The 26,827-nt window shown below is 41.1% G+C and overlaps 1 protein-coding gene across 1 annotated transcript in view; it reads right to left on the bottom strand.

Annotated features, from left to right (window-relative positions):
* The window catches only part of col5a2a (collagen, type V, alpha 2a), a 55,449-nt gene that overhangs the window by 10,439 nt on the left and 18,183 nt on the right, over positions 1-26,827 (bottom strand). The window contains exons 2-41 of the mRNA XM_012880882.3: positions 19,578-19,802; positions 17,920-17,939; positions 17,802-17,834; positions 17,690-17,722; positions 17,530-17,583; positions 16,186-16,278; positions 16,028-16,099; positions 14,529-14,573; positions 14,392-14,445; positions 14,225-14,278; positions 12,114-12,167; positions 11,965-12,018; positions 11,745-11,798; positions 10,278-10,322; positions 9,994-10,047; positions 9,788-9,832; positions 8,536-8,589; positions 8,324-8,422; positions 8,182-8,226; positions 7,982-8,080; positions 7,829-7,882; positions 7,632-7,739; positions 6,710-6,763; positions 6,530-6,628; positions 6,363-6,416; positions 4,646-4,744; positions 4,503-4,556; positions 4,335-4,388; positions 4,192-4,245; positions 3,797-3,850; positions 3,660-3,704; positions 3,457-3,555; positions 1,635-1,742; positions 1,446-1,499; positions 1,069-1,122; positions 904-957; positions 750-803; positions 555-662; positions 287-340; positions 120-173 (exon numbers count right to left, since the gene is read on the bottom strand). Coding sequence (XP_012736336.2) covers positions 120-173; positions 287-340; positions 555-662; positions 750-803; positions 904-957; positions 1,069-1,122; positions 1,446-1,499; positions 1,635-1,742; positions 3,457-3,555; positions 3,660-3,704; positions 3,797-3,850; positions 4,192-4,245; positions 4,335-4,388; positions 4,503-4,556; positions 4,646-4,744; positions 6,363-6,416; positions 6,530-6,628; positions 6,710-6,763; positions 7,632-7,739; positions 7,829-7,882; positions 7,982-8,080; positions 8,182-8,226; positions 8,324-8,422; positions 8,536-8,589; positions 9,788-9,832; positions 9,994-10,047; positions 10,278-10,322; positions 11,745-11,798; positions 11,965-12,018; positions 12,114-12,167; positions 14,225-14,278; positions 14,392-14,445; positions 14,529-14,573; positions 16,028-16,099; positions 16,186-16,278; positions 17,530-17,583; positions 17,690-17,722; positions 17,802-17,834; positions 17,920-17,939; positions 19,578-19,802 — 2,654 coding nt within the window. The remainder of the gene's footprint in view (positions 1-119; positions 174-286; positions 341-554; positions 663-749; positions 804-903; positions 958-1,068; positions 1,123-1,445; positions 1,500-1,634; positions 1,743-3,456; positions 3,556-3,659; positions 3,705-3,796; positions 3,851-4,191; positions 4,246-4,334; positions 4,389-4,502; positions 4,557-4,645; positions 4,745-6,362; positions 6,417-6,529; positions 6,629-6,709; positions 6,764-7,631; positions 7,740-7,828; positions 7,883-7,981; positions 8,081-8,181; positions 8,227-8,323; positions 8,423-8,535; positions 8,590-9,787; positions 9,833-9,993; positions 10,048-10,277; positions 10,323-11,744; positions 11,799-11,964; positions 12,019-12,113; positions 12,168-14,224; positions 14,279-14,391; positions 14,446-14,528; positions 14,574-16,027; positions 16,100-16,185; positions 16,279-17,529; positions 17,584-17,689; positions 17,723-17,801; positions 17,835-17,919; positions 17,940-19,577; positions 19,803-26,827) is intronic.

Here is a 26,827-nt window from a genome sequence, read left to right as displayed (position 1 = left end):
ATTAAATCAAATATTTTTTACAAGAGCAAACTTGAGGCACTTGTCAAACCTAGTTACCAAATGTTACCATTAAACCATGTCAACACAACAAAATCCTGCTTTTATAGTGTGGTACGTACAGCTGGGCCTGGTGGGCCGACTTTTCCTGCAGACCCAGGGAAACCAGTGGGGCCCTGCAGATAGAAACCATGACACAGACAGCTTTAGTCTAAATGTAGTTATTTAAGTGGAACATCAGGTGTTTAGGTCTTTGAATGAGCTCTTCAATAAGTCTTTGTTATCTCACCGGAGCACCCTGTGTTCCTCGTCCTCCTTTCAGCCCAGAAACACCAACAGGTCCCTGAAAGCATAAACCAGCATTTTTAAAGAACTTCTTAGCAACACATAAGCAGGGAAGAAAGTATGCTATTAAATGTTTGTGAGGCAAGGACAAAGGAAAATGGTGATAAATACGTGTATACAAGAAAACTCTTATAAGGATAAATAGAGACGGTATTAAGATCTGCATTAAAATCATTCTGGTCATCAGCACCTTGTAAGGTTTTGAGACCTACCGGTGGTCCGTGAGCTCCAGCCAAACCCTGAGGTCCTGGTGAACCTGCATCTCCTTTCTGGCCTGGCTCTCCTGGCTCTCCCTTGACTCCAGGTTGACCATCAGGACCCTGTAAAGCACAGAGTTATTAACATTAGCATTTAAGTTTGTGTCTTTCACAAAGTATAGAGTTGCACTAAACATTCCAGTTACTTACCTGGGGTCCGGTAAACCCAACAGCACCGATTGGACCAGGGTCGCCTCTTGACCCCTAAGAAAAACACAACCTTTTAACTGAGATACTCTAAAATGATGAGGAAGCTTAGACTGGCTTATTGTGCGAGATGAAGAAGACCTTTATTTCTACATACTGGTGTTCCTCTGGATCCTGGGGGTCCAGCTGGCCCTTTGGGTCCAGGTTCCCCCTGTAAGGACATTATGCATTCACCGACAGTCCAGACATGAGATGTTGTATTGAGTAGTCAATGGACTTTCTGACCAATGATTCAACATCCAACAGAAAACACAAACTGAACCTTTTCACCGCTGGGTCCGGCAGGTCCTACAGGGCCAAGGGGGCCGGGGGCTCCCTGTGGAAGGGAACAAAGAAAGTCTGCTAATCATCGGTGTCTTTGGTTAGCGGCAACACGTACCGTCCCGTCAGCAGAGACGAGCTGGGACAAGCTTTGAGCTGCATGAATCCATCATCACAGTTTATACTGGGATATATCTAAACTGTTCTCAAATGCGAGCAAACAGAATTGACAGACTCCTGGACAGGTGTCGAAACATAGAATAAACAAGCAAATGCCTAATTGCATACAATTTAAGCTTGTTTGCTGTTTAGGTAAACGTCTTTGTTCATGGCTGAGGCAGGAAAAAAATGTTTGCAGTGTGGTGAAGGTGAACTTACTCTTGCGCCATCGTTTCCAGGTGTTCCTTCTGATCCTTTCTCACCGATTGCTCCCTGAACAGAAACCCCCAAAAAAACAATCCGTTAGCAAAGATCTCAACTGAACAGGTTTATTTTGCCTTCACCGTCTTATTCCAGTGAGGATCAAAACTCGGTGAAGAATCCTAGCAAAGATGTTGAAGAACTTACCCTGTCACCCTTTGGCCCAGGAGGACCAGAGATTCCTCGTTCTCCTGGCATTCCCTGAAGACCAGGAGGACCGACATCTCCCAGAGTACCAGTGGGACCAGGGCTCCCCTACAATGACATATATCACGATTAAATGATGAGGAATGTAAAATGAAAGCTAAACAAAAACAAAACAATTGAGCTAGGAGCATTAAATGGGTGAAAAAACATTTATCCCTATCTTTAAGCTTTAAGCTCAGAGACTATAGGGCCAAAGAATAAAGAGGTGTGATAATTCTCCTTAAAGCTAAGGGTCATATTGTTTGCTGCGTGGTCCGGCTCTTACACACAAAACAGTTGGTTGATAACTAATAACCAAAAGATGTTTAAGATTCAGACACAGACCCACATTTCTGTGATCAGGGTAAAAGGAAAACAGGAAGGAAACCCAGAAATCCCTTTGTCCAGTTCTTTGTTGGGGAGGAGAGGGCATCCCTGATCCAGAAAGGAAATAGAACCACCAGCAGGTTCTCCTCCCAGAGAGATGTGCTCACTGATCAGACATTTTTCTGATCAGCGGCTACGCTCCAGTCTACCGATCTCTTGCTTGGTCCCACAATCACTTATGAACAAGACGCAAGGTTCTTGACCTAGCTTGAGATTGTCCGACCCAGAGGGGACAGTCGGCCCTTTTCTGGTTGAGGAGCAAGACCTGAGACTTTAAGGAGCTGACTCTAATCCTTGCTTTGAGTTGCTCCACTGTGTGCTGAAGATCAGGGCTTGAAGACACCGTCAAAACCACACCATTAGCCGCAGAAAACATTGACCCTTTGCACACTTGACCTAATGTGTAGCTGAGAACCCATCGTACGTTTCAGGTTCAGGGATTGTACAGAATAATCTCTGTTACACTCCTTTACAGACCAATCACATCCTCAGTGGCATGGATTTGAGTTTAGACGTCAGGCCCAGACGGAGCCCACCTTTTCTACTTCTCTCCTTTTTTTTCTAAATTGAGGCACCATTCATTACATGTTTACGTATTTTAACCGTACCGTCAGACGGAAACAACAGTTTCATGGGAATGTTGAGCAGGTCGCCTCTTGGATGTCATTGGACATCATTTAGAAAGAAAAGGTTCCCCCCATGATCATTAGATCAACTTAGACAATGGGTGTATTAAGATCCTTCTCACTCAAAGAGATAAAGGTATTGTTTGTAAAGCTGAGACGGACCTATATAACTCCAGGGTATCATAAGGGACTGAAGAACATTCAGCTTTTGTGTAAGAAAATGTTAATGACTTTGTATAAAGAACAATTACCAAAGAAATTAAGGTGACACTAAGATAAAATATAAACCATGTGAGATAAACTAACTAAATCAATCCCTGAAATGTAAATATTTTCCAACCATTTACAACTCGATTTAGATGTCCTTCATTGTCCGACCAAATTTACCCCAACTTTGCTTGACGTGTCTGCATGAAATGTGGATGTAATGTTCAACAAAAACTGCTTGGTGGGTTTCTACGTGATGAAATGCACTGCTTGCCCATCTGGTTCCACCTGAACCCTGTAGACGTGAGTCCTGATCTCACTGGGGAGCCAACAGATAGGAACAGTTGAGAGAAAATATTTCACACATTGTGTCAATTAAAACGTTTCTCGCCAATTCTTGTATGAACGACCCAAATAACCCAAATAAAATCATCCAACTCACAGTTCTTAGGAGTAAAAACACTTTTCACAGGTGAATATATTATATTTACCTTTAAAACCAATTGTACATGAGTTAATTTTAATGTGTGTGTGTGAATGGTGGACTCATGAAATTGCGTTACCTTTGGTCCATCTGGTCCAGGCGCCCCAGGAATTCCTTTAGGTCCCTGCAGACCAGAGGAACCCATCTCTCCTCTCTCTCCAGGGATTCCTCGCTCCCCCTGGAAGTTAGAGCGCATCATTTAAACATAAAACTTATCAGTCGAACAAACAGGTTTTAAAATAATTCAAAATAAAGCAGATCAACAAGTTCAAATTCACCGACCCTTGGTCCGATCTGACCGACGGGACCAATTTCTCCTGGAATGCCCTAAAAGAAGCACGGATGGGTGTTACTGATGTATGTTTCAGACATATTTGTTATGTGGATAAAAAAAAAAATAAAAAATTTGTCAGACTTACTTGGTCACCTGGTTTACCAGACTCTCCAGGGGGACCTTGGTTTCCAGGCAAACCCTATAAAGCAAGAAAAATAATTAGATGGTCATAATTGATCATCCATGTGTCTATGTAGAAAAAACAGGTTTATGCAGCATTACTGTTCTTTATCAACAGGTTTCAACACATAGACAGCGCATGATTTCCTTCTGCAATGCATGAATTAGATCTTGTTTTTTATTTCTATGACGGCCTTAAGTTAGAGTTACCTCTAGTTGAATACTTAGACAATATTCAAAGGAAGACAATGTGTATTTTTAAAGCAGTTATCACCCAACGATACCTTGGATCTCTACAATTAAATGCATTGAAATGTTTCTTTTTAAGCCATATTCAAGATAAACAAAAAAACAACACACCGGGAATCCGTTGACGCCAGGTGGCCCCTGCTCTCCTCTGTCTCCTGCAGGGCCCTTTAAGAGAAGCAGTTCATCTGAGTCACTTGTTTCAGGCCTAAAACGCTGCAGCAGGTCGTGTGATACCAGATAAAAGTCAAACTCACGGGTGGACCGGGAGGGCCTGCAGGGCCGACTTCTCCGTCTTTTCCAGGGGGGCCCTGATGGCAAAGTGAAAAATAAGATTATTAGAGAACAAGATAAATAACTTAAATAAAGCTATATATAATAAAATTAACATATATAGGATTGAACCAACTCAGAAAGTCACTCACTCTTTGACCGAGCACTCCTGGAGATCCTTGTTCACCTGCTTTCCCAGGATCCCCCTTCAGGCGTAAAGCAGATTTCATGTCAGAGGAAAGATTTTCACTAAAATATTTACAGACAAATGCTTTTTACTGAAATAAAGCCTCACGTTGAATCCTTTTGGGCCTGGGGCTCCCATGGTTCCTACGGGGCCCCTGTTACCAATTGATCCTGCAGGGCCTGGGCGACCATCTTCTCCGGATGGACCCTACATAAGAACCAAAGCACAACTTATTGTAATCAACGCAAAATATGACCGAAACTCCTAAATAAATTTACAAGCAATAAAACTAAAATGTTCCAGGGGGTAAAGTTTAAGGGTGGACTGTTTGCTATTCTGCAAAAAGAAACCTTAGCAAAAAGTACGATACTTGAAGTTCATTTTATTAAATATACTTAAGTATAGATATTCAATTCAATTTTATTTATATAGCGCCAATTCATGAAGCATGTCATCTCAAGGCACTTTACAAAGTCAAATTCAATCATATTGATTGAATGTGACTAAAAAGCTTTAGTCTTTTTATTAATTTACTTAGTCTCAGACTTCTGTGTATACTTTTCAGTAAAAGTCGAGCATACTTCACTATATTATTAAGTATATGAAATATAGTTTATAAAAAGTAAACCTCAAGTGCACTGCCTCATTTGAAGTATGAAATAAGTATAATCGTAGTAAACTTGAATAAACTACTTTTTGAGAAGCAGGGGGGCAAACAGTGGCTAGCAATGCTAAATGTTAGCATGGTCCATGTTGCAATGTTGTGTAGTCTTCCAATTAAGACAGGATTATTCACATAATAAAACAGGAAAGCATAGGCCTATTAGGATTTAGGAAGGAGACATAAAAATGCTTTAAGAATCAAAACCTTGTGCTTTTCTTAAGGTATTGATAAAAATCCTCTTCTCTCTTTTTTCTATCTACTCCCACATGTGTATGCGTTGAACTATGGTTATTTTACAATGTTATCACACAAAACAATGCAACAAAGTTAACTGCTTTTACCCGACTGCATTTTCTGCAACTTATGCTAACTGCTAAAGCTAACGGCACTAATAATTAACAAGATCACTGTGGCTTATTTGTGCAACTCCCCTAGAAACACATTCTGGAAGATACTCCTACTTGACTGCATTGTTTTACAACTAGGATAAACTTTGAACATTTTTATTTGACTTTGAATCGCGCTGTTTGATTGGATTGAATTGACATTTCTGTACATAAATTGGATTTTAGTTGTTTTTGTCAGCAACATTTGTTTAAAACTTCACTCTTGTGGTTTGTGTAATTTTAAATTATCTCGTATTCCAATTACTGTTGAAAGAATGGTTGTTTTACAAAGCTTTATCAAAAAGTTACACTACACAATGTACTGCCTTTGCTTAAACATGCATGCTGCAGTTTAAACTAGCTGCTAAAGCTAATGATGCTGACAGAGGTTTCTGTTGCCATGCAGGAAACGATACAGGCATGTCAAAAGGAGACAGAAGTTTAGAAGGAAAGGTCATACCACAACAACAAATACTCCTATAGATGCAAGAACGTATAATGCGTTTATAAAAAAACATATATTATTGTGAAATCTGAATAACACTGTGCTTTATTGCAGTGTATGCCAGCGAAAGGAAATGAGATAAAATAACGCATTTAAACTGCAAGTCTCAATACCCTTATACCAAATAATTATGTATATGGAGCCTTTCTATAATTATACATCAATGATTTTACCAGTTTAAGACCACAGTATACTACAGCCAGCATCCTGGACCTTTAAAACTGCTACGTTAAGCTAATGTGTAAATTGTGATAAAGCTCTTTGACGTACCAGTGGTCCTGGCTTGCCTTCTGCACCCTGGACTCCTGGGGTACCAGTAAGACCCTGTGGAAGATTTATCAAACAAGAAGTATTGCTTTGTCAGTAAGAATCACAGAGATATTTAATTAACAGGTGAGATACTGTAGTTCAAAAGGAAAAGACAACTCTTGTGTTACCCTTGCACCTGGTAGACCAGGCTCCCCTGGACGGCCGAGGTCCCCTAGAGAACCTTTTGGACCCGGTGGACCAGAAATGCCACGATCTCCTTGAGCACCCTTTCCAAAACGACGGAAATACTATTTAATTATATGAACCAGATAAAATAAGACAAATCATTGGCAGGAAATTTACAACACCTTCGGTCCTGGCAGGCCATCGGCACCGGGGAAACCTCTGTTGCCAGGAGAACCCTAAAAAAACATTGTGTTATAAATTATTTCTTGATACCAGTTTGAATTCCCTCAATCAGGCAAATAACTGTTGCTGGAATAAACAAAGTTAGGCGGAATCATGTGACGACTCTGCACACAGGGACCAGTTTATATCTGGTGGAAGAAACCCAGTTAGACCCGTCTGGTCATGTTTTAGCAACCTGTGACCCAGTTATGAGTTCACTTGCTGTCCTGACAAAGGCTTGGTAGTTTTGGTGAACAGGTGGACTTCTCTTGAGCAAATATTACACTGACACTAAGTAAGCATCCATTCCATCCATAATCTATAAGTGCTTATCTTTGCCAGGTTGGAGGGTGCTGGCGTCTGTCTCCAGCTGGCATTGGTGAAAGATGCTCAACTTCATTAATCAAAATAAATTTGAAGTGTAAAAATTTAATATTTGAGATGCATTTTGCATTGCTCATAGGTCGCATTTGAACCTTTTTGCTAAGTAGCAACCACAATCGGAGGTTTTTCTGCATGTGTGCTCATTCCCCTGGATTGTAAAATCTGCAGATGTAGCTTCAACTTCTTGTTTTGGACTTTTTCTACCGATTGGGTGGCTGGGTTCTGTCAGAAGATCTAGTAAAATGATTTCCGTTGTAGAAAAATGACATTTTCTACAATAATTTTGTAATGATGGAAAATCCTTACTAATGACTGTTTTGAATGCAGTTAAATATCTTGAAAGGCATGAACATTGCCTTACCGGTTGATTAGATCTAAAACTTTTGAAAACCTCTTCTGCCAAATCATGGGATTATTGAGAACAAGGGTAAAATTTTGGAAGTTACTGCGTAGGTATGTGTAGACATTGTTTTAGTAGGAAGATGAATGTCGACTCACTCTTTCACCGATGGGACCTGGAGGGCCAACAGAACCAGGATCTCCACGTGGTCCTCGCTTTCCTTCCTCTCCCTGAGGTCCTATCACTCCCTGGGAACCTGGTGGACCCTAAAAAACATGGGAACACAAATTTGAAATTATCCTGAAGTAAAGGAAACTGCTCCTGTGGAATCTGTGTCTTTTTAATAGAATCTTACCGGTTCTCCTTTTGGTCCTGCCTCGCCTTTGAAACCTGGAACACCAACGTCTCCCTTAGAATGGAAGTAAAAAAAAAAATGTCAGTCTTCATAACTTGGATGACAGATAACACATAGATTTAGAAAATAGTTCAAACTTTAAAGTCAACCCACCCCCTGTCCTTTAATTCCAGGCTGACCAGTGCTTCCCTGTGGTCCTGGTGGGCCATGGGGTCCAGGGTGGCCGCCAGGACCTTGTTGACCCACGTTACCCTGTGAAGAGTGACCAAGGGTTTTTGTGACATTTGTATGTTTCTTTTTTTTCTTTTTGAAACAAAAAGTTTAGCTCAGTTAAGAATGAAACGTTTACCCACCACTGGTCCTTTGGTTCCTGGGCCTCCATCGGTACCCATGGGTCCCTGTAAACATAACCGTTCTATCATATCTGATAGAAGCATTACATCCATACAACATAATTTATGAGTTCTTCAAGAATAGGAAATTTCAGATAATGACCCTGAGTCCAACTGGTCCGGGTCTGCCTTGGTGACCGGTCTCTCCTCTCTGCCCCTGTGGGCCTTCTGGACCTCGGACCCCTGTAGGACCAGGCTGTCCCTGTAAAAGACAATTGCATTTATATTAATTATCATGTAATTTTGTATGTTTCATGTTATCATAGGGACAAAACATCACAATGAATGTACAGGCCCCTGTGTGACGCTACTTGCCTTCATACCCGGGGCTCCTGGATAGCCGGCAGGTCCGCTGATACCTAGCGGGCCCTGTTGTCCAACAGAAGCCACAAGAGAATATTATAGAAGTAAACTGCTAAACATATTGAATAACAAGACATATAAACAAACGTTTGAACTGACACAAGCATTACGAACTTTAACCAACACAATATTTGTCTTAACATGTTTTTAATGAACAAAATGTTATTTTCAATGAAAGTGAGCCCATTCTAGGAGCAAATGTTTTCTATATAGATCGCAAGGAATATGTTGATGTGTTACATAAAAGGCTAATCAATTGAAGAATAGCCATGATTTTCTCACTGACTATCTACACAGAGACATTGATTTAAAATAGACTTCCCGAACTTCTCCCCCAAAATGAAGTAAACTAAGAACTCAAAGATACCCCAACATGTTTTTGCTCTTTTTGCTCATATAATAGGAGCTCTTCTAGAGGCATTACGCCAATCTGCTAGATAGATAATGTTACTGTAAACCCCTGAAAACTTCCCCTCCACATGGTTTCCCACAGGGTTCAGTTCTTGGACCCCTTCTCTTCACCATTGCCTTGTTGATAATATCAGCCACAGCCACAGTCTATGCTACCATTTATATGCTGATTATACGCAATTGCATCACTGTACCAAACCCTCCAGCTGCCTCTACAATCACTTTTAAACTGTTTGAATGAAATGAAACCAGATGTCATCTCACACATTCAGTGCTCATTGTTAAAACTCTAAATCTTACATGAGGAGGCAGCAAAAACACAAAAGCATGGAAGTATCCTCTCCAGATGAAGAGGAAAAACTCAGAATTGTTGTTTGAGTTTAATTGTTATGTTCTTTGGGGTACAAAACAATGTTAATGTTAAAAAAATGTAACCTTTTTTGAGCAAAAAGTAAAAAGCAGTGAACTATTGCTACTTATTGGGCCGGGTTGTTAAAATGAAGAGTGAAAGTAATGCTGGGATTCACACACATCAGAAATGCCTCATAGGCTCTGTACAGCTCCTTAAGTCTCCTATCAGCTGTTAATTGAAAATAAAACCAATTCCTGAACAAAGTGAGGTTTAGGTATTAAAACAGATTTACTCATTTAGACCATTAGTAGTTGCTGCACGGTCATATTTTAGTGGACAAAACACAGTATCACGATTTTTCTAGAGCTTATCGATGTCCATATTCATGTTTTGTTCAGTAAATATTCAAAAGCATAACATTTTATACACAGACAGACTCACCAGGGGTCCAGGTTTCCCGATGTTGCCAGGCATTCCACGCTTTCCCTAAGAAACAAGTTAATCGTTAGACAGTAGTGAGTTTTATTTTAATGAATATCTTTTTAAATTTGCAGCACTGCTGACAATACACTTTTAATATTAACAAAATAAAACTCTTTTTTTACATTGGTTATTATGATCAAAAAAAAAGGCAGTGATAGACTTACTGCTATACCGCCAGGGCCGGGGCGCCCTCTCTCACCAGGCATCCCAGCAGGACCCTGTTAGTCACACAGAAACAAATTACAGATCCATGTAGCGCTTTTCATTTAGAACAGACAGCAACTTTTCCTCTTTTATTCCGGCCTCTAAGCAAATCAAACGTATTCCGTCTTGAATGACTTAGAGAACATTTAAATGAATAATAAATTAAGCATATATACATAAATGACACTGGTTCTACTGAACGTGAAGATGAAATTGTGAATAATTTGAGGAACGCTACACTCACCATGGGTCCAGGTCCTCCCATAGGGCCAGGCGGTCCTGTAGCCCCCTACAAAACCAAATAAAGCTCATTTTATTGCTCATATAAAGAATTTACATCAACACACCCAGTCAATTATGATGAAAGTACAGCTGAAATTAGTCATGCCTCAGGGATGACTGCTTGGCTTCCTGCTATTAACCATTTACATAGTTGTAAACACCAGGGGGGGCTTTTCAGGATAATTTTACCAATTCTAAGCAGATGATACACAGATTAGCCGACAGATGTGACAATAAATCCTTTACAGGCCCTAGATATTCCTCTGATTCAGTAATGTTAACTCAGAGATTATTCCCAATTTATTTTAGTGTTTTTGTTTTCAGTTCTGGCCGTCTATCAAACAGTGTCATCCATCCTGCTGGAATCTATGTTTCAAACCTCAATTTTGATGATTTACTCAACACATTTCCACACTTGCAATTAAATGTTAGCAAAGCAACATTTAGAGGGTTTTATATATCAAATAGATGTCACACAACTTAGTTTTTACAAACCCAATTTCATAGTCAGTCTCCAGACCGTGGTCCCAGAAACGACAACATCCACAGCTGTACTGTAGATGGGATCTGAACTAATATCTTTTTTAGAATTATGATATTTTATTAAGAATTTGAAATTGTGAAGAAATTCAACAGACGTGGAGAAAGAAGTAACAACAAGCTATATGCAGGACTTGGATAATTTTTTATTAACCTGTATTTATACAAGATGTCTCATAGAGATCCAAGATCTCCATTGTAAGAAAGATGCACCATATCTTTGAAGCCTTAAAAGGTCAATCAAAGACAATGGAAATCTGATCTACTCATATAGTGGATCCCCCCCAAGGAAATCTCTACCTAAAGCCTGTTCAACGATTATTAGCACCACTGGTAATGTGTTAAAAGAAATACAACCTTTTATTGCTGGAGAATTATTTCATTATTATTATTTTTTATTAGCTTTTTTAACAAAATCCCCAGAACCACAATTATTCTTAGTCCTAAAAAGCCTTTTAAAATAAATGTAAGTGGGGCTTTTCTGTCATTTCTACCTTACTTTTTCATTTACTTTATGTATATTCAGATAAAAAATTTGAATAAGCTTAAAAAAACTGGAACTAAAAAGAAAACTTGGCTGGGACCCATGTTTATCATATGCCACACAGTGAAGAGGATGTGAAAACATCTCCAACGCTCACTGTTAGAGAATGGCAGCACCATCTATGTACCAACTCGTGTTTTGGGAGGGATGCCAGGAAAAAAGCCTTTTTTCCTCCTACCATCACAAACATAAGCATGTGGACTGAGCTATACGCCACCTAGACATTAACTGGTGCTGTGAGCTTTGGTCAGAAGAGATCGAGATTTAGTTTCTACTTAAATCAAACAAATCCCCCCAAAAAACCTTGAGAATATTATTCTAAAAATTATTTTTCTTTGTTTATACCTTAGATCCAAGAGCTCCAGTTTCTCCTTTTTGGCCAAGTGGTCCAGTGTGACCCTGATAGAAAGAAACAGATCATGGCAAAACAAATAAGTCTTTGAAGAGTTTTGATCCAGAATAGAAGAAACTACAACTAAAATCAACAAAATCAACTCTTAAAATATTATTCAGCCATTGATGAATATTTAATAACAGCATTTTTATTTTTATTCTTGTTACTCACTCTGTGACCCTTCAGGCCGGGGGGCCCAGGTGTACCCGGGAATCCTCTTGGTCCCTAAATATGAGTGAAATGTTAGATTATTAATGTGAAAACAAGATATTTATTAAATAAACTCTGCCTGCATTAGATATGGAGTATGAGAAGGTTACCGCTGATCCGGGGAATCCAACTTCTCCAGAATTTCCTGCTCTACCAGCTTCTCCCTGGAAGAGAAAGTATAATTTAAACAATGTTGACTTTTTTAGGATTAGGTTTGGATTTAGGATTACCCAAAACAACGTTTTATGGTCCTAAAATACCCAAAATATGAACGTTTTCATGACCTTGACGGGTGTCATGAGCGAAAGAGGTTTTGCGCCTCTCAACATGGCAACATTTATTTGATATAAATTAGTTTATTTTACTAATTTACTATGCTTTGAAATGATTAGAGTTAAATTTGAAAACAGAACAATGTGTTTTGAGGGACTCCAGTGAAGTTAATGGCTCATCGCGATCAACTGTCCACTGTCGCCACATGCTTGTTCAGAGGGAGGGATTGCTGCAAAGTCACTCGATGCAATAGGCCGAGCTTCCTTAAACAAAAAAAACCTTTTGAAAAGCTGGAAAAATAAGCAAAACTTGAGTGCATTGTATTAAAACTAGGATCAGATTGGAAAGCGTGCAATTACGTTTGTCTGTGTGGCTGAAATGGTTTGATTATATATTTATGTATTTAAGTTGGATCTTTTAGTCTTATAAAGGACCCTGAGATTACATTTGCTGTGCATTGGTGCAGAAAAAAATGGCCCAAACTGAACTAGAAGGTGAACCTCAATTTTTTTTTGTTTTGGTTTTTGTTTCAAGATCAGATTGTTGACATTTCTGTCTCTCATTAAAGAACATGTTATGATACAATCAGTTTTTTTCATTGACTGCTTACCATTAGAGCCGAGTTAATTTCTGATTGGCTGACCAGTACCTTCTGACGTCTCCTAACCCGGAGATTTACTGCTGCCAGTGAGCTGGTTTCTGTTCATCAGATTTTGTGTAGAATGCCTGCTAAATTCTGGGTTTTCTTTTTCCCCTTACCTTGAACGCATATTCACTGTTTTATTCAACAACTTTCTTTTAGCTTGTCTCTCTGTTCTGAATTTAACATAACAAATGACCGCAGCATATAACAAACCAAGCAGGAACTGCCAGTACCAGTCTATGAGTGAGAGACAGACAACGTCAACTGCTGCATCTGACCCAAAACTGTCCTTGGCAGTTCTGGTGATGACAGCTGGAGTTAAATTTAGACCAAAAGTCTCCTTTTTTAAATCCCAGAGAGACTTTATCAATTTTAGACTGTGATCAGTTCGGTTAGTATTTTTCATAAAACCTCTGTTCTTGGAGAATAGAAGTAGTGTTTGAGTTTCAGTTCTGTTCTGTGATTCATCCTTCTGATAGATTATGAAACCAATCAATTTCATTAGATTATGTTGGCTAAAATCTAAACTGGCTGGATGCACTGCAAAAAAGAACTAAAAGTAAATAACATCTTCTTGAAATGAGTGTATTGTACCTTGATTTGAGCAGTTAAATAACTCTATTTGCCAATGGAATGAGTATATTTACCCCCCTAAAACAAGATAATTGGATACCTTGCACCTGAAATAAGATAATGGAGATTAATTGTTCCTATTTTTAGTGCAAAGACTCTTATTTCATTGGCAAATAGTGTTATTTACCTGCTTAAATCAATGAAAAATACACAAATTTCAAGAAATTTTGACTTACTTTTGGTTCCCTTTTTGCAGTGTGTGAAGGATTAATAAAAATTATGTCATCACGAATATCAGAAACACTTTAGGTCTATAGTTCCTTAGAAACATTTTAGCTGTTTCAGAGATTTCTCAAAGCAATTTCAGATTTTAGTGTCTTCAAACATGTGAGGAAGTCTGTACTTTACAAAAAATAAAAAGTGATACTATGTGGGACCACATGGAAATAATTGAAACAAGATTTAAAAGTGCTTTGAGGGGTCTGTGTGAGTGGAACAGAGCTCTATAAGTTCAGTCTGTTTCTGAGTGATGTTAGACCGAATGCAGCTTTTATTTAACCCTCTTATGAACAGAAACATTTACGGGCCCCTGGGTTTATATTGATTTTAAGGTATTAAGAAACGTGCTTCCGCTCTTTTTTCCGAGACAAACAAACTGTATGCGGCACATATGTCATGTATTATTGTAAATATTTGACTGTGCAAAGTTAAAAGCATGCGCTGAATCCTCACGTCTTCGCCTGGTTTTCCTGGTGGGCCCTCGGGTCCCCTCTGCCCTGGTGAACCCTGGAAAACAAAGCCAGTACTGAAATTAAAATGTCACACGTCACACATAAAAAACAGGGTGAGAATGACTGATCTGCAGTAGAAAGATAAGTTTTAACAGAGGATCCACATACCATATGACCTGGATCACCAACTTCTCCGGGAGGTCCTTGTGGTCCAGGGTGACCCTTTAAATGGAGGATTAACACGTTTCAGGACAAACATGCGAATATACAGAGTCCATTCGATAGGGAAGCTGTTGCAGACTTACAGGTGTGCCGTTCGGCCCTGGTGGTCCTCTTGCTCCAGCTTCTCCCTACAATTATCATAAAGATTAAATTAGGAGATGCATCATATTTATAACATAAGAAAACATAATAATAATAATTGATTATACAACTGGTGATACAACTGCTGCTTTCATTTACTTCTTCAACTTTAATAAGATGCAACGACACGCGACATGACAGAGTCAGTCTCCTGGATCAAGATATAGATCTTCACAAACTAATCAGAAATGATCATTTCTGTTTGTACCAGACTTCCATCCATCCATCCATCCGTCCATCCATCCATCCATCCATCCATCCATCCATCCATCCATCCATCCATCCATCCATCCATCCATCCATCCATCCATCCACCCATTGACATGAGGGGCAAAATAGACAGAAAACCCCCTAAAAATAATTTTCTAACATGGATGTTTGTTGGACTTTGAGAGAAAGCTGGAGTACCTGGATAAAATACAGACATGCATGAAGAGACCTGTCAGATTTCCCTCAGAAGGAACAAAGCCACCTCTTTCTGAGTGAAGGATTCAGGAGGGAAACTTTGACATCTCTAACCATCACTCCAGTAACAACACTTTCCAGCTCAGGATCTCAAGGTGTTGGAAGAATAATCTGAAGAACTGGAACAGAGGGATCTAGAGTATGGTCCCCCTAAGCAAATTCTGGGTTTTCTCTGAGATCTTTCTTTATAGTTGGAAAACCTCCAAAGGGAGGCACATCCCTGAAGTTCCTGATCAGATCCAAAAACCATGTCAACTGACTCCTTTCATCCGAGATGGAGTAGGAGTTGCTCCGCCCCCTTTCTCAATCTAAGGCAGAGCCTGGTGACCTTGTGGAAGAGACTCATTTTGGTGACAAGTTTCTCATTCCTTTGGTCACGGCCCACATCTCATGACTGGAGATGATGGCGGAATCCAAAACGTTTGGGTCAGGACTCTGAGTTTCAGCTTTGCTTTTTTGCAGATGACAATCGCCTGTTTGTGTCTTAAAGCCATGAGCTTCACAGTGCACTGAAGAGGTTCAAAGCAAAGTTGAAGCAGCCAGGATGATGGTCTCAAAACATCTGACTAAATTCAGATTCTGTTCAACAGTTAAAACAAAAAACACTATTAATTGCTTTACTTACTTTCAAATGAGTTCAAACTGTAATACTGGGCTCATAATTCAGCTTTAACATTTCGCATTTTTGTTGACTGAAGTCACCGACAGTCACTATTTAGAGAGATGTTTCCAGGTCTTTAACTCTAACCGCTCAAAAGGTCTGAGATCAGTGAACCAAGAACCGTAGAACTGCTCCTGTTGGTTCGTCTCCAGCTTTCATTTTCAAACCAACGTCTTCCACAATCAAAGAAAAGCCCCAGTTTTGTAGGGACCAGTTGACGGAGGATCTAACGAGTCACTCATCGGTGCAGCAGCAGAGAAGGAGACGTGATTTCAAAGGGAAACTGAGCTCTGGATCTTTCTGTTCTCGTCTTACCCTGGCACCACTCAGCATGTGTTGTGGTCCCGTTTTTGAATCCGTTCCTTGAGCCATGTGAGCTCCCAGTCCCTGCAGGTGAGATCAGGTTAAGCTGGTAACTGTGAAGATTTTCACACCAATGACTCCGTGACGTTTGTTCTCACAGAACTACTCACCCCCGGGTGTGAAGGAGGACCCGGAGGTCCTGGCTCTCCAGGCTGGCCTGGTATACCCGGTTCTCCATCAAACCCTGCAGGTCCTCGCAGTCCCTTTAAAGTGAAACAGACTTGACTCAGACTGACTCCAACTGATGTCGTTATTTACAAGTTAAACCGAAACATGAAAATAAAAGTTACTCAGCACTCCTAGACTTAATTTGATCTTTACAGATTTAATCAGATTTTGTTGATGAATTCTGGGTTAAACTCCATGAAAAATATCTCCATCACTCTGCTCATCTTTGTGCTTTTTTAATCTCCTTTTAATGTCAATTGAAAGCATCCTGAACTTGAACTTTCCAGCTTTGTTTTAGATGTCGTTCAAGTATTGGGAGACAATTCTCCTCCTTATTCACTCCATCCACTCTGTGAAATCTCCCAATACCTCTGGCAGCAAATCAGTGCCTCAGCATGATGCTGCCCCCACCCTGCATCAAAAGCTCTATCTCTGTCTGGTTTGACTTTCTGTTGTCCTTCAGAGGACATTTGTCTTGGCCATGAGGACAGCGGCAGATATCAAACCAGCTTCAAAGGTTTTTTAAACAGGACTTTATTTGTCGGTCAGGAAACTTTCTGCCCTTTAGGGTCCAAAGAGGGGTTCCAGACATTTGCCTTCATAAAAGAAAGTTGTTCAGTTTCCTAAGTTTTTGGGCTGAATGTTTTTCGGGATCTATTTTTTAGTTGATTTCTGGTAACAAAAACAACAACTTTCTTCAAAAACCTCTTTCTGTATTTAATCGAGGTTAGTGTTCGCAGAGCCGCTGGATGTTTGAGGCTAGACTGTGACACTAAAATAAGATAAAAACAAGGGTAATATAAGAAACATATGTTGTTTTTTCAATCCACTATGTGTATATATATATATATATATATATATATATATATATATATATATATATATATATATATATATATATATATATGAATATTTTTTTTTTTTAGTGGGAATCTCATCCTAAAAAAGACAAAAACTGTCCATCTGCATCAGCTCCATTTGCTCGAGGGCCACATTTGTGCCATTCTTTAAAACCCTGTTTTAAAACCTTATTGGAGTAAGGAGAACAGTTCATCATTAAAAGTAATTAAAAGCCTAATTTAATGTGAGATTCCTGTTGATGCCAAGCGGATGGAAACCTCTTCCTGCTGCTGGTCATCAAAGGGACACGGCGTAAAGTTATTTAATCCAGATTTAAATGAATCTAAATAAACGTCTGAGGACGTCTGTTCCGTTTCTCATTCTGCAGATTTTTATTTCCATGTTTCAGTTTTCCTTCCTGTCCGTGCAGACTAAACGTAACGTACGGGTCTCCCTTTGTGTCCGTACGGTCCTCTTTCCCCTGGCGGGCCGGGAGGTCCCTGACAGAAAGAACACGTTCTTTTAACAAACCAAAAAGCAATCACAAGAACACCAATGGTGTGAATTTAGCAGGACATGACTGTTCTGGTGTGAGCCGAGGCTCACCATGGGTCCAGGACGGCCTCTTATCCCCGTCACCTGCACAGAAGTCAAATAGAGCAGTTAGACACTGATCTGTGGAACTGGGGCAGATTAGAAGATCTGCAGGTTTACTCACATATGGAACCTCTCCTGGTTCTCCTTTCTGACCCTGAGAACGCAGAGAGAAATGAGGTTCAGGCTCATGGTGATCGCAGTACCAGACGGACGGGATGAAGCAGGAACGGCTGCCTTACCTTATAAACTCTGCCTCCACCTGCATGACGGAAGCAAAGAGAACATTTTCAGATTGTCACTGGTGGGTTGTTCCATCCTGTCATTGCTACAGAACCTTGGAAAAGTTTTCACACCCCTTGAAGCTTTGAACGTTTCTTCCCAACCAAAAACCCTAGTGTGTGTAAATTTGGATTTTTTATGATAGACCAATAAAAGTGTAGCATAGCTGAGGAGTGGAAGAACCAATGAAAATATGAAGACTGTGGTGTTCTTATTTAACCCCGTTGAAACTGATGCCCCTAAATAAAATCCAATTTAAATCTAAATGTTCTGTTTCTGGTCTCCAAGGTTTGTGAGAAAACATCAGAGAACAACCAGCTTCACGAAGACCAAAGAACCAAGCAGAGAGATCAGGGGAAAGGTTCTGGTCCAGTTTTAAAAGCAGGGTCAAGTGCTAAAACAACATTCCAAGCTTTGAACATCTCCCAGAGCTCCTATCAATCCATCATCTGGACCTGGAGAGAGGATGGACCACCTGCAGATCTACCAGGACCTGGACGTCCACCTAGACTGACAGGAGAGCTTTAATCAGAGAAGCAGTCAGGAGGACCATGGTGGCTCTGGAGGAGCTGTAGGGCAGCTCAGGTGGGAAACGATTAGTCACAAATCACCACAAATCTGACCTCTTTGAACGACTGGCGAGAAGACGGGATTTATAGTCCTTCTAGCAAATTCTGGGTCTTCCCTGGGGTCTTCTCCCAGTGGGCCACACCCAGAAAACCTCCAAATAGAGGCACCAGGGCACATCCCGATCAGATGTCCAAACCACCTCATCTGCTCCTTTCGATGCAGAAAAGCAGCGGCTCTACTTTGAGCTCTCCCCAGATAACAGAGTTCCTCTCCCTGTCTCTAAGGCTGAGCCCGGCCACCCTGCAGAAGAAGCTCATTTCAGCCGCAGGTATCCAGGATCTCTTTCTTTGGTCCTGCTCCAGACCTCATGACCACAGGTGAGGGTCGGAATATGGACGAACCAGTAAATTGAGAGCTTTGCTTCTTGGCTCAGCTCTCTCTTCACCACAGCGGACTGAAGGAGCTGCATTAGTGCAGATGAAGACCCGATCCATCTCTTGTTCCATCCCACCGAGAACAAGACACCAAGATACTGAAACTCTGCTTGGAGCAGTTTACTTCCTGTGTGGAAGTAAACTTAACATCCCTGATAACATGATGCTGCATGGATGCTTTTCTTCAGCAGGAATCAGGAAGCTGGTCAGAGTTGATGGGAAGATGGAGATAAATCCAGGACAATCCTGGAGGTAAACCTGTCAGAGGCTGCATGACACCTGAGACTGGAGTGGAGGTTCCACCCTGAACATGCAGTCACAGGTATTATGGGATGGCTAAGATCAAAGCAGACTGGCCTAGTCAAAGTCCAGACCAAAGTACAACTGAGAATGAATTGCAAGACCTTATGAGTGATGTTAACAGAAGTTCTTCATCTAATCAAATTAAACTTGAGCTAGTTTGCAAAGAATGGTTAAAACTTTCAGTCATTAGATGTTTAAAGCTAAAAGAGACAAACCCTAAAACAGCAGTTATGCTCCTCTTTCAATGCACAGTAGGAATGACTTCTTGCCTTAATGTAAAGATTCACAGATCGTGTTAAATGGAAGCTCACCAAAGGTCCCCGTCCCACCGCCCCCGCCGCCGCTGGGTGAATCGCCCTGACAGACGGGGCAGCACTCGCCGTTCGGGATGTACACCTTCTCGCAGTTCGTCACGTCGTCGCACTGGATGTCGTCGCAGAGGACGACTCCTTTGTCACAAACGCAGATGCGGCAGGGGGTCGGCTTCCAGATGTCGGTGTTTGAGTAGAACTGGCCGTCATGTTCGCATCTGTCGTCTGGAGCACAGAGAGGAGGAGGAAGAGGAGGCATATTAGTTCATGCTAACTAAAAACCAAGTCAGCTGGCATTTTAAAACAGAGTTCAGTTCTCCAAACTTTACTCTGTCGCCATCACAGGGCCTTCAGAGACAAACCCTTCATTCTGTAACGCTAAAGACGCGTCACGTCTCTGATTCTGTTTCCAGCCACACGTCGTGCTTCCTGCTCCTGACACAGCTCTAGAAAAACCCAATCCAGAAGCACCAGAACGTGTTGTTGGGAGCAGCCTGGTGGCCGTCTGGAAGCCAAACATCCTGCTCTGCTGCTGCCTTTCTTTAAATGGAAAAACTGGGAGAAAGGAGTCAACACCCCGTGGATTTCAGAGCTCCAGCTCAGCCAAACATTCCACAGAAACACCGTCTAAAGTTTAAACGAGTCACAGACAGTCGAATTTTACTTCACTAAATTGTCATTTTATCCCTTCTACATTTTTACAAGATCTGATACATATTTTTCCCACTGAATAATGGGACCAGAATGATGATGTGACCTCCTCTGGTTTCTGACCCTCAGAAATATTCACATATTTCTTTATTTAATCAAATATTGGGGGAGTGGTGGCCTAGTGGTTAGAGCAGCGCGCTTCAACTCTGAGAAGGATGCAAGTACGCGGTTTGATCCCCGCAGCCTGCACTCTGGGTCCTTTAACAAGACCCTTAACCCCTGATTGCTTCCTGGGTGCCCCACAGTGGCAGCCCACTGCTCCCCAAGGGATGGTTTAAATGCAGAGGTGAATCTCTCCATTGTGAGATGAAAAAAAGTTCAAATTAAGTATAGTTTAGATACCAAAACAAGTTTCCCTCTGCTGTAGGACTTACAGTTTTTAGTCTAATCAGCCCAAAACACAGAGAAAAACCAACACTACTCATTCATTCCAGTTATCCTTCAGCTCAGATTTATTTGTGTCCAAACTCAAAGTGGATCGTCTCTTTAAACTGCCATAAAACACAGAACAGAGGCTCATGCTTTGGACGTCTAGTTTTGCTGCAGTGATTGATTGTTTGAGACGTTAATTGTTGACTCCTCCACAGCAACCAGTGACTCAGCATTTTCTGGAGTCCCTGGTTCTTCCGTGACTCGGCAGGTTTATCTTTCTCGTAGCGTTCTTCACAAATCGTCCCGCAGAAGAAAGAAAAATGTAAAATGTTGCGGTTCTGAGCGATTTTTCTGCAGCACAGACAGCATTACTGCAGCGGGTAGTGAGGGGGGGGGGGGGGGGGCGAGGGCCTGGAAAAAGTGTTGCAGCGAACTCTCCATCTTTTGGACATGAGGTCATTTCCTCCAGAGGAGACAGCGAACAACACGTTCAGAGGAGGAAAACTGCAGAGAAACGCTTCAACCCAGCAGCCACAAGAACTTTACACGTTCTCAGGTTCAACATTTACGTTTCACGCTTGGGTGCAAGTATTTTATAGTACCGCTGTTTTCAATGTTAATTGTTTTTCTGTGTTGTTTGTAGTAATGCAGCTGTTTTTGGTCACGCTTTTAAAAGAGTTATCTTATCTGTACGGGACTAGCCTGGGGAAATAAAGACTAAATAAAAAGAAATTGATACTTGTAGGTAGATTTGTTTTGCGAGGGTTCAAAACATTGATAAGAAGCGGGTTAGCAGGCAGGACACAGATGAGAGCACGACTAAAAAATAGGTTAAACATGCAAGATATCAGTTCCTTATAAAACCAAGGGGTAGGAGCCATAACATTTAAATATTGAGAACTTAATTATTTCTGGTAAATCCATTAAAATCCACTGAGTGTGCAAACAAAGCTGCTTTTTTTAAAATTGCATTTTGAAACGTCCCACATTTAGGGAGTAGGAATCTTCTTCCAGCAGGAGGAAGCTGCAGCTCCCTGTAGGGGGTGAAAGTCATCATTTAAAGCAGAAGTAAGCGGTGCTATAGGGAGATGTTTACCATGACCCTGGAAATGATCTGACTGATTAATAAACCAGCAGCCACACAGTGGTTGCGGCTCCAGACGCTGTTGACTGGGTCTATCCTCTCTGCAGGGAAGACCGGCTCACACCTTCACCTGTTTCTGCTGCCAACAGCAGGGGGCAGCTGTGAGCTTCACTCTGCAGGTGAGCCAGGTTACATCCAGCAGGCAGCAGCAGGAGCAGCACAGGGAAAAAAATGGCAATGTTTCACTTTTTCAGCTCATAATAAAAAGTATCTGGTTTCTAACAGGTTCTCAGATTATTACATTATCGTAATTTCAAAAGGAACAAATTTATTACAGGATGCTGAGATGGAAACTGAGGATGTGATACTGCTTGGCAGAGGTTTTCTGCCTGACTCTCAGGCTTCAGCTCATTAGGTTTTGTTCTCTGATGGTCCCACAGGCTAGCATCTGGACTTTGCAATGCCTTAATTCCTTTCTGTTTTTTTTTTGGTCTGTCCTTTAACCTGTAACCTGCTAGCTGAGGTCTGTAGAGTCTGAGGTGGAGCTCCTGGGTTTCTGGTCATTTCTCTGAACTCTCTGCTCTGGATGTCCCAGCAAGTTCAGCCCTTGGGCTGAACCTGCTGAGACATCCTGGGAAGGTTGGTAACTGTCTGAGATGTTCTCCTGCTGGGAATAATATTCCCCTCTGCAGGATGATGATCTTCAGATGGTTTGGAGAAGACCTGATGGGCCTCCCCAGGTTGAGAGGCAGCAACAGCAGGATGCTATTTCTCTCTTTTGCAATTTGTTTTCATCTTTGTTTAAAAAAAATGTTTACAATGTAGAATCTTTTGCTTGTTTGTGTACCTTTAAGGATGGGTTTCAATAATCTATAAACTTTAGGATATCACTTTTAAATGGTAAATGACTTGCAACACTGTCACAGGAGCTAGGATTTAATATTAATACTAATCGTCTCTCTTGTCATTGCAACATTCATTCCAATGAAATTTGTCCTCTGTGCTTAACCCATTCCTCAGAGAGCAGTGGGCTGCCACTGTGGAGCATTCTGGGGTCAATGGTCTTGCTCAGGGACTCATGGAGGCAGACTGCAGGTTTTGAACCAGGGATTTGTACCTGGCCACCACTCCTTTACATATTTTGCTGCCATTTACTGATACTTAGAAGCTAGGAGCCAAAAACAGGGTGTACTTTCTTTTTACTATCACTGTGAAGTTCTGCCATAATTTTACACGTTAAAGACCAAACAACACCTCATTTTATATTCTTAATATCGCCCAATATCTCCAGGAAACACCCACAACACCAACCAACCAACCAGAACTGGACAATAGATAAATGTAAACAACCGTTTACAGGAAGTAATGAGAGTTGTTGTGAGTTTTCAAAAATGCAGTGAGAAAGTGTGATTGAATGATTTCAACCCAAAGTTCTTGTGTGGAAAATAACTCGATCATGAATCATGCTCACGAAAATGAGCGTAGATATTCCCTAAAAAAATCAAGACAAAGTATCACAAAATTGTTTATGATCCACTTAATAATACGACCACAGGTATAAATGAGGATGACAATAAAAATAACACGGCAGAGGCTTTCTGTTTCCTGTTTGCATAAAAGCTAGCATTAGCAGCAGAGCAGCTAGGTGCTGCAGGAAGTTAGAAAAGCAGCAGAAGACGCCCCACACTGAAGATTAAAACTAACAATCCTTTATGTTCAGATATTATTGCTCTGTGGCAAACATCAGGCAGATAATTAAGGGAGCGAGGATTCTGGGTTGAACGAGTCTTCCTCCTCCCTCACATGGAAACACGGATTCATGCATGTCTGTCAGCAGTGAGGGGGAAGGTACAATGAGCTGCAACAGGATGTAAACATTGAAAGTTAACAAAATTAGAGGAAATTACAGGCTAGAAAGCAACAAAAGAACCATATTATCAGAACTGGGCTGTATTATATGCTTTCTCTTCTCCCTCCAAATGTGAGGATGTGTTCAGAAAGCAAGCAAAACCTACACAAACCATTAAAATCAGTGTAAGAAATTAAAACAACAGCTTTTTTATTGGGTTTTTAAACGCATGGAATCGGGTCTTTAGAGTGAAGACTAAAAGCCACAGCTCTGAACGGCTCTCTGACGTCCATCAGCCATAGACCTTATCTTCACGCTTCTCTCCACCAGCTGTGTGTGTTTTAGATCGTAAAAACATCCAGATTTGTTTTCGCTCTGACAAGCCACCAACATGCTGGGACCAGAACGTCAGGATTTTTCCCAATTTGGGAGAAGAGTCAGTCTAAATAGACGTGTTTGAGTCTCTTTTTGTTAATAATCCCTGTAGTTGGTGTAGTCTCACTGCAGCTCCTTTCATTGCTGACACACAGAAACGTCACACCGTCTCGCCGGGCCCAGTTTTTTCCCCCCATGTTGTGGTTTAGGAGGCTGCATGTCGACAGTTTGAAGCTTACTGGAAGAGAAATGTGGTTTTTATGAAAAAAAATAAAAAAAAACATAACCAGTAAGCCTCACGGACAGGAGGAATGAAAAGAGACGTTCACTTTTCACCTCCATCTCTGTTAATTTAGCCCCGGATTTTCCACCAGTCAGCTTTTCTGCCTGGGCCTGAGACGTTCAGAGCTTTTCCACATGACTCACATGTCTGCTGAACAGTTATCTCTGAGCCGCAGACATCAGACGCATTACGCACCCAGCGTCTGCAGCGCGAGGAAAAAACCTGAGGAACCGACTTCTGTGATGCAGCCGGCAGATGTGGGGAGCCGAGCGAGAGAACGGGGGGGGGCCCCCAGGTTCTAGATTTTTCCTTGGCTAGCGCGGAAATGTTCAGAACGTAGCGTGTTTGGGGAGAAGCGTTGGCAGGAAAGAGTCGGAGGGGAGGTTCGAAAATGACCAAATGGAAACAGTGAGTCAGTTCAAATCAAATCTTTCTTTTAAAAACACAAGAACAGTCCTTAATACACCAACCAAGCTGTCTTGTTATTAAAAAAATATGGTGTTATTGATTTATGAAAGACTTGGGAAGAAGTTCTCTCTGTCTGTGCTAAGATGCGGAGGAACGGCTCCGGGTCCAGATGAGTTACAGCTGCTGCGGGGTGGCTCTGCAGCAGATGCTGTTTCCTGCTCTAAAACCCTCAGAGTCGCAGCCAATCATAAATCTTCCCTCTGGAAAAACCTTCAGCCCAGCTTGATACACCGTCTACTGGAGCAACTGACCATGCTGCCTGGCTCTTTGTGTCACAAAGGTCCAGCTTAAAAGCATTTCTTAGTAAAAAAAAGAAATCTGGTCTGAAGACCTGGAAGCACCAACCCCTGCTTGTTGGATGTTTAGATGCAGAGCTGCTGTAGCGCTGCAGGGAGCCGCTCTTCAGCTTGGCCTCCACAAACAAAGCTCCGGACCTCAGGGGACGGAGGGGAGGAGGACCCTCGGGCCAGAAACGTTGAAATGAATAAGCAGCTTGCTGATTGCACGGTTCGGCTTTTCCATCATTAGTCCCACGTCTCCAGTGGGTCTTCTGGGTTGTTTTTTTTTAAGCGGCAGCCACAGTTATGAGCTGTTCTCATCCCATTGTCAACTCATGGAGGATTGTGGTCTCTGTCTGCATTACAGCCCCCTCCTCCTCCTCCTCTTCCTCATCATCTCTGGCCGCTCTCTGCTGGATTCCACTCGAATGGAACCATCACCAAACTCTAAATCTCTGATGCCAAGTTGCCTTAAATATCTTAAACAACCCTTCCAAGCTTTCAGCTGTTAATCCAGTCGCCGATGAAGGAGCTTAAAATTACATTTAGAGTATGAGGATTGTTTTATTTTTTTAGAAAGATGCTTTTAAATCAGTTATAACAATCTGCAGGCCAACAGTAAACTGAAGCCTCTGTGGTCTGACCCGGGGCTTTCACTGAGGTCAGGGCCAAATGTTAAAACTATCACAATGTTTGAATCCTTCAGCTGAATAAACTCATGTTGATTCAACTGAAGTTTTCATCTTTATTCTGCTTCTTTTTCTATGGTCATTACTGCCACTTTAAGTCCAATCTAAACACGTCTTATCCCCATAAATTTTGAGTTTCTGCCAACTTCCAACTCTTTCAGACTTAATTTTTCCGTTAGTTACTCATGACGTGAATGTTTTATTGTCTGTTGTTCGCTTCGCTAAAGCTGGCTTTAGAGTCAACTGTGTGGGAAAGGTCTCCTTCACAAGTTTTGGGGGGTATTTTTGCATCTTGACAAACTTAGAAAACATCTGGACTAGATTAGTTGTGATTGAATCAGTTTTTGGAGTCAGGGATGCCTTCATTTGTCAAAATTGCCTCAAAAAAATGGAAATTTCAATTCCAAGAACTTTAGTCCAGTTTAAAACTCAAAAGCAAACAGAACCGGAAGCTAAAAAAGCAGTGAACGACATTAACTGAGTATTTTCAATGAGAATGTGAATATTTTAGTAACTAAAAAGGTATTAAAAATATTCACTTTTCATAAGTATTTTGTTCCTTTCAAGTCTATACAGGAACCTTGTGCATACGTTCCATTTTAAATAGCTTACTAAAGAACATGTTCTTACACATGTGTTGCTTAACACACATTTAACCACTTAATTAAATTTTTCTGCATCAGAAATGCTCTTTATGAATATATGGCAGCACATGACTCATAAACAGAGGAACTTTCATCCGGGTGTATAACTAAAGAAATGTTCGCTTCAACACTAAGACTGAAAACTACGGAAAACCATAGTAACTCCCAATAACAACAAACTGAACATAAAAAGTTTCCCAACCTTTGAATCAATGACCAATAAACTAAAAACTAATACTTTTTTGTCCCTTTGCATCAGCTAGCTGTGTTGTAGAGCCAACAATAGTCAATATCACATCCTAATTATGAGCAACTTTGGACTTGTTTTCCTCTAAAGTCGCTTGCAAATCTCATGAGTCGCTGGTTGCGGTTTTCTGGGCTTGTTTATGAATGTGAAGGTACTTATTTGGTCTTAGCTTTCCCTTTTATTATCTCCGAGCTCCCCACAATAAAGCAAAAGACGAGGGGTAGGTACTTCTGTCCTTTCCACACCTGGT

The sequence above is a fragment of the Fundulus heteroclitus genome, chromosome 7 (genome assembly GCF_011125445.2).
Source record: "Fundulus heteroclitus isolate FHET01 chromosome 7, MU-UCD_Fhet_4.1, whole genome shotgun sequence".
Lineage (NCBI taxonomy): Eukaryota > Metazoa > Chordata > Actinopteri > Cyprinodontiformes > Fundulidae > Fundulus > Fundulus heteroclitus.
Note: the sequence above shows the minus strand (reverse complement) of the source record. Positions and strands in the feature narration are given on the sequence as shown.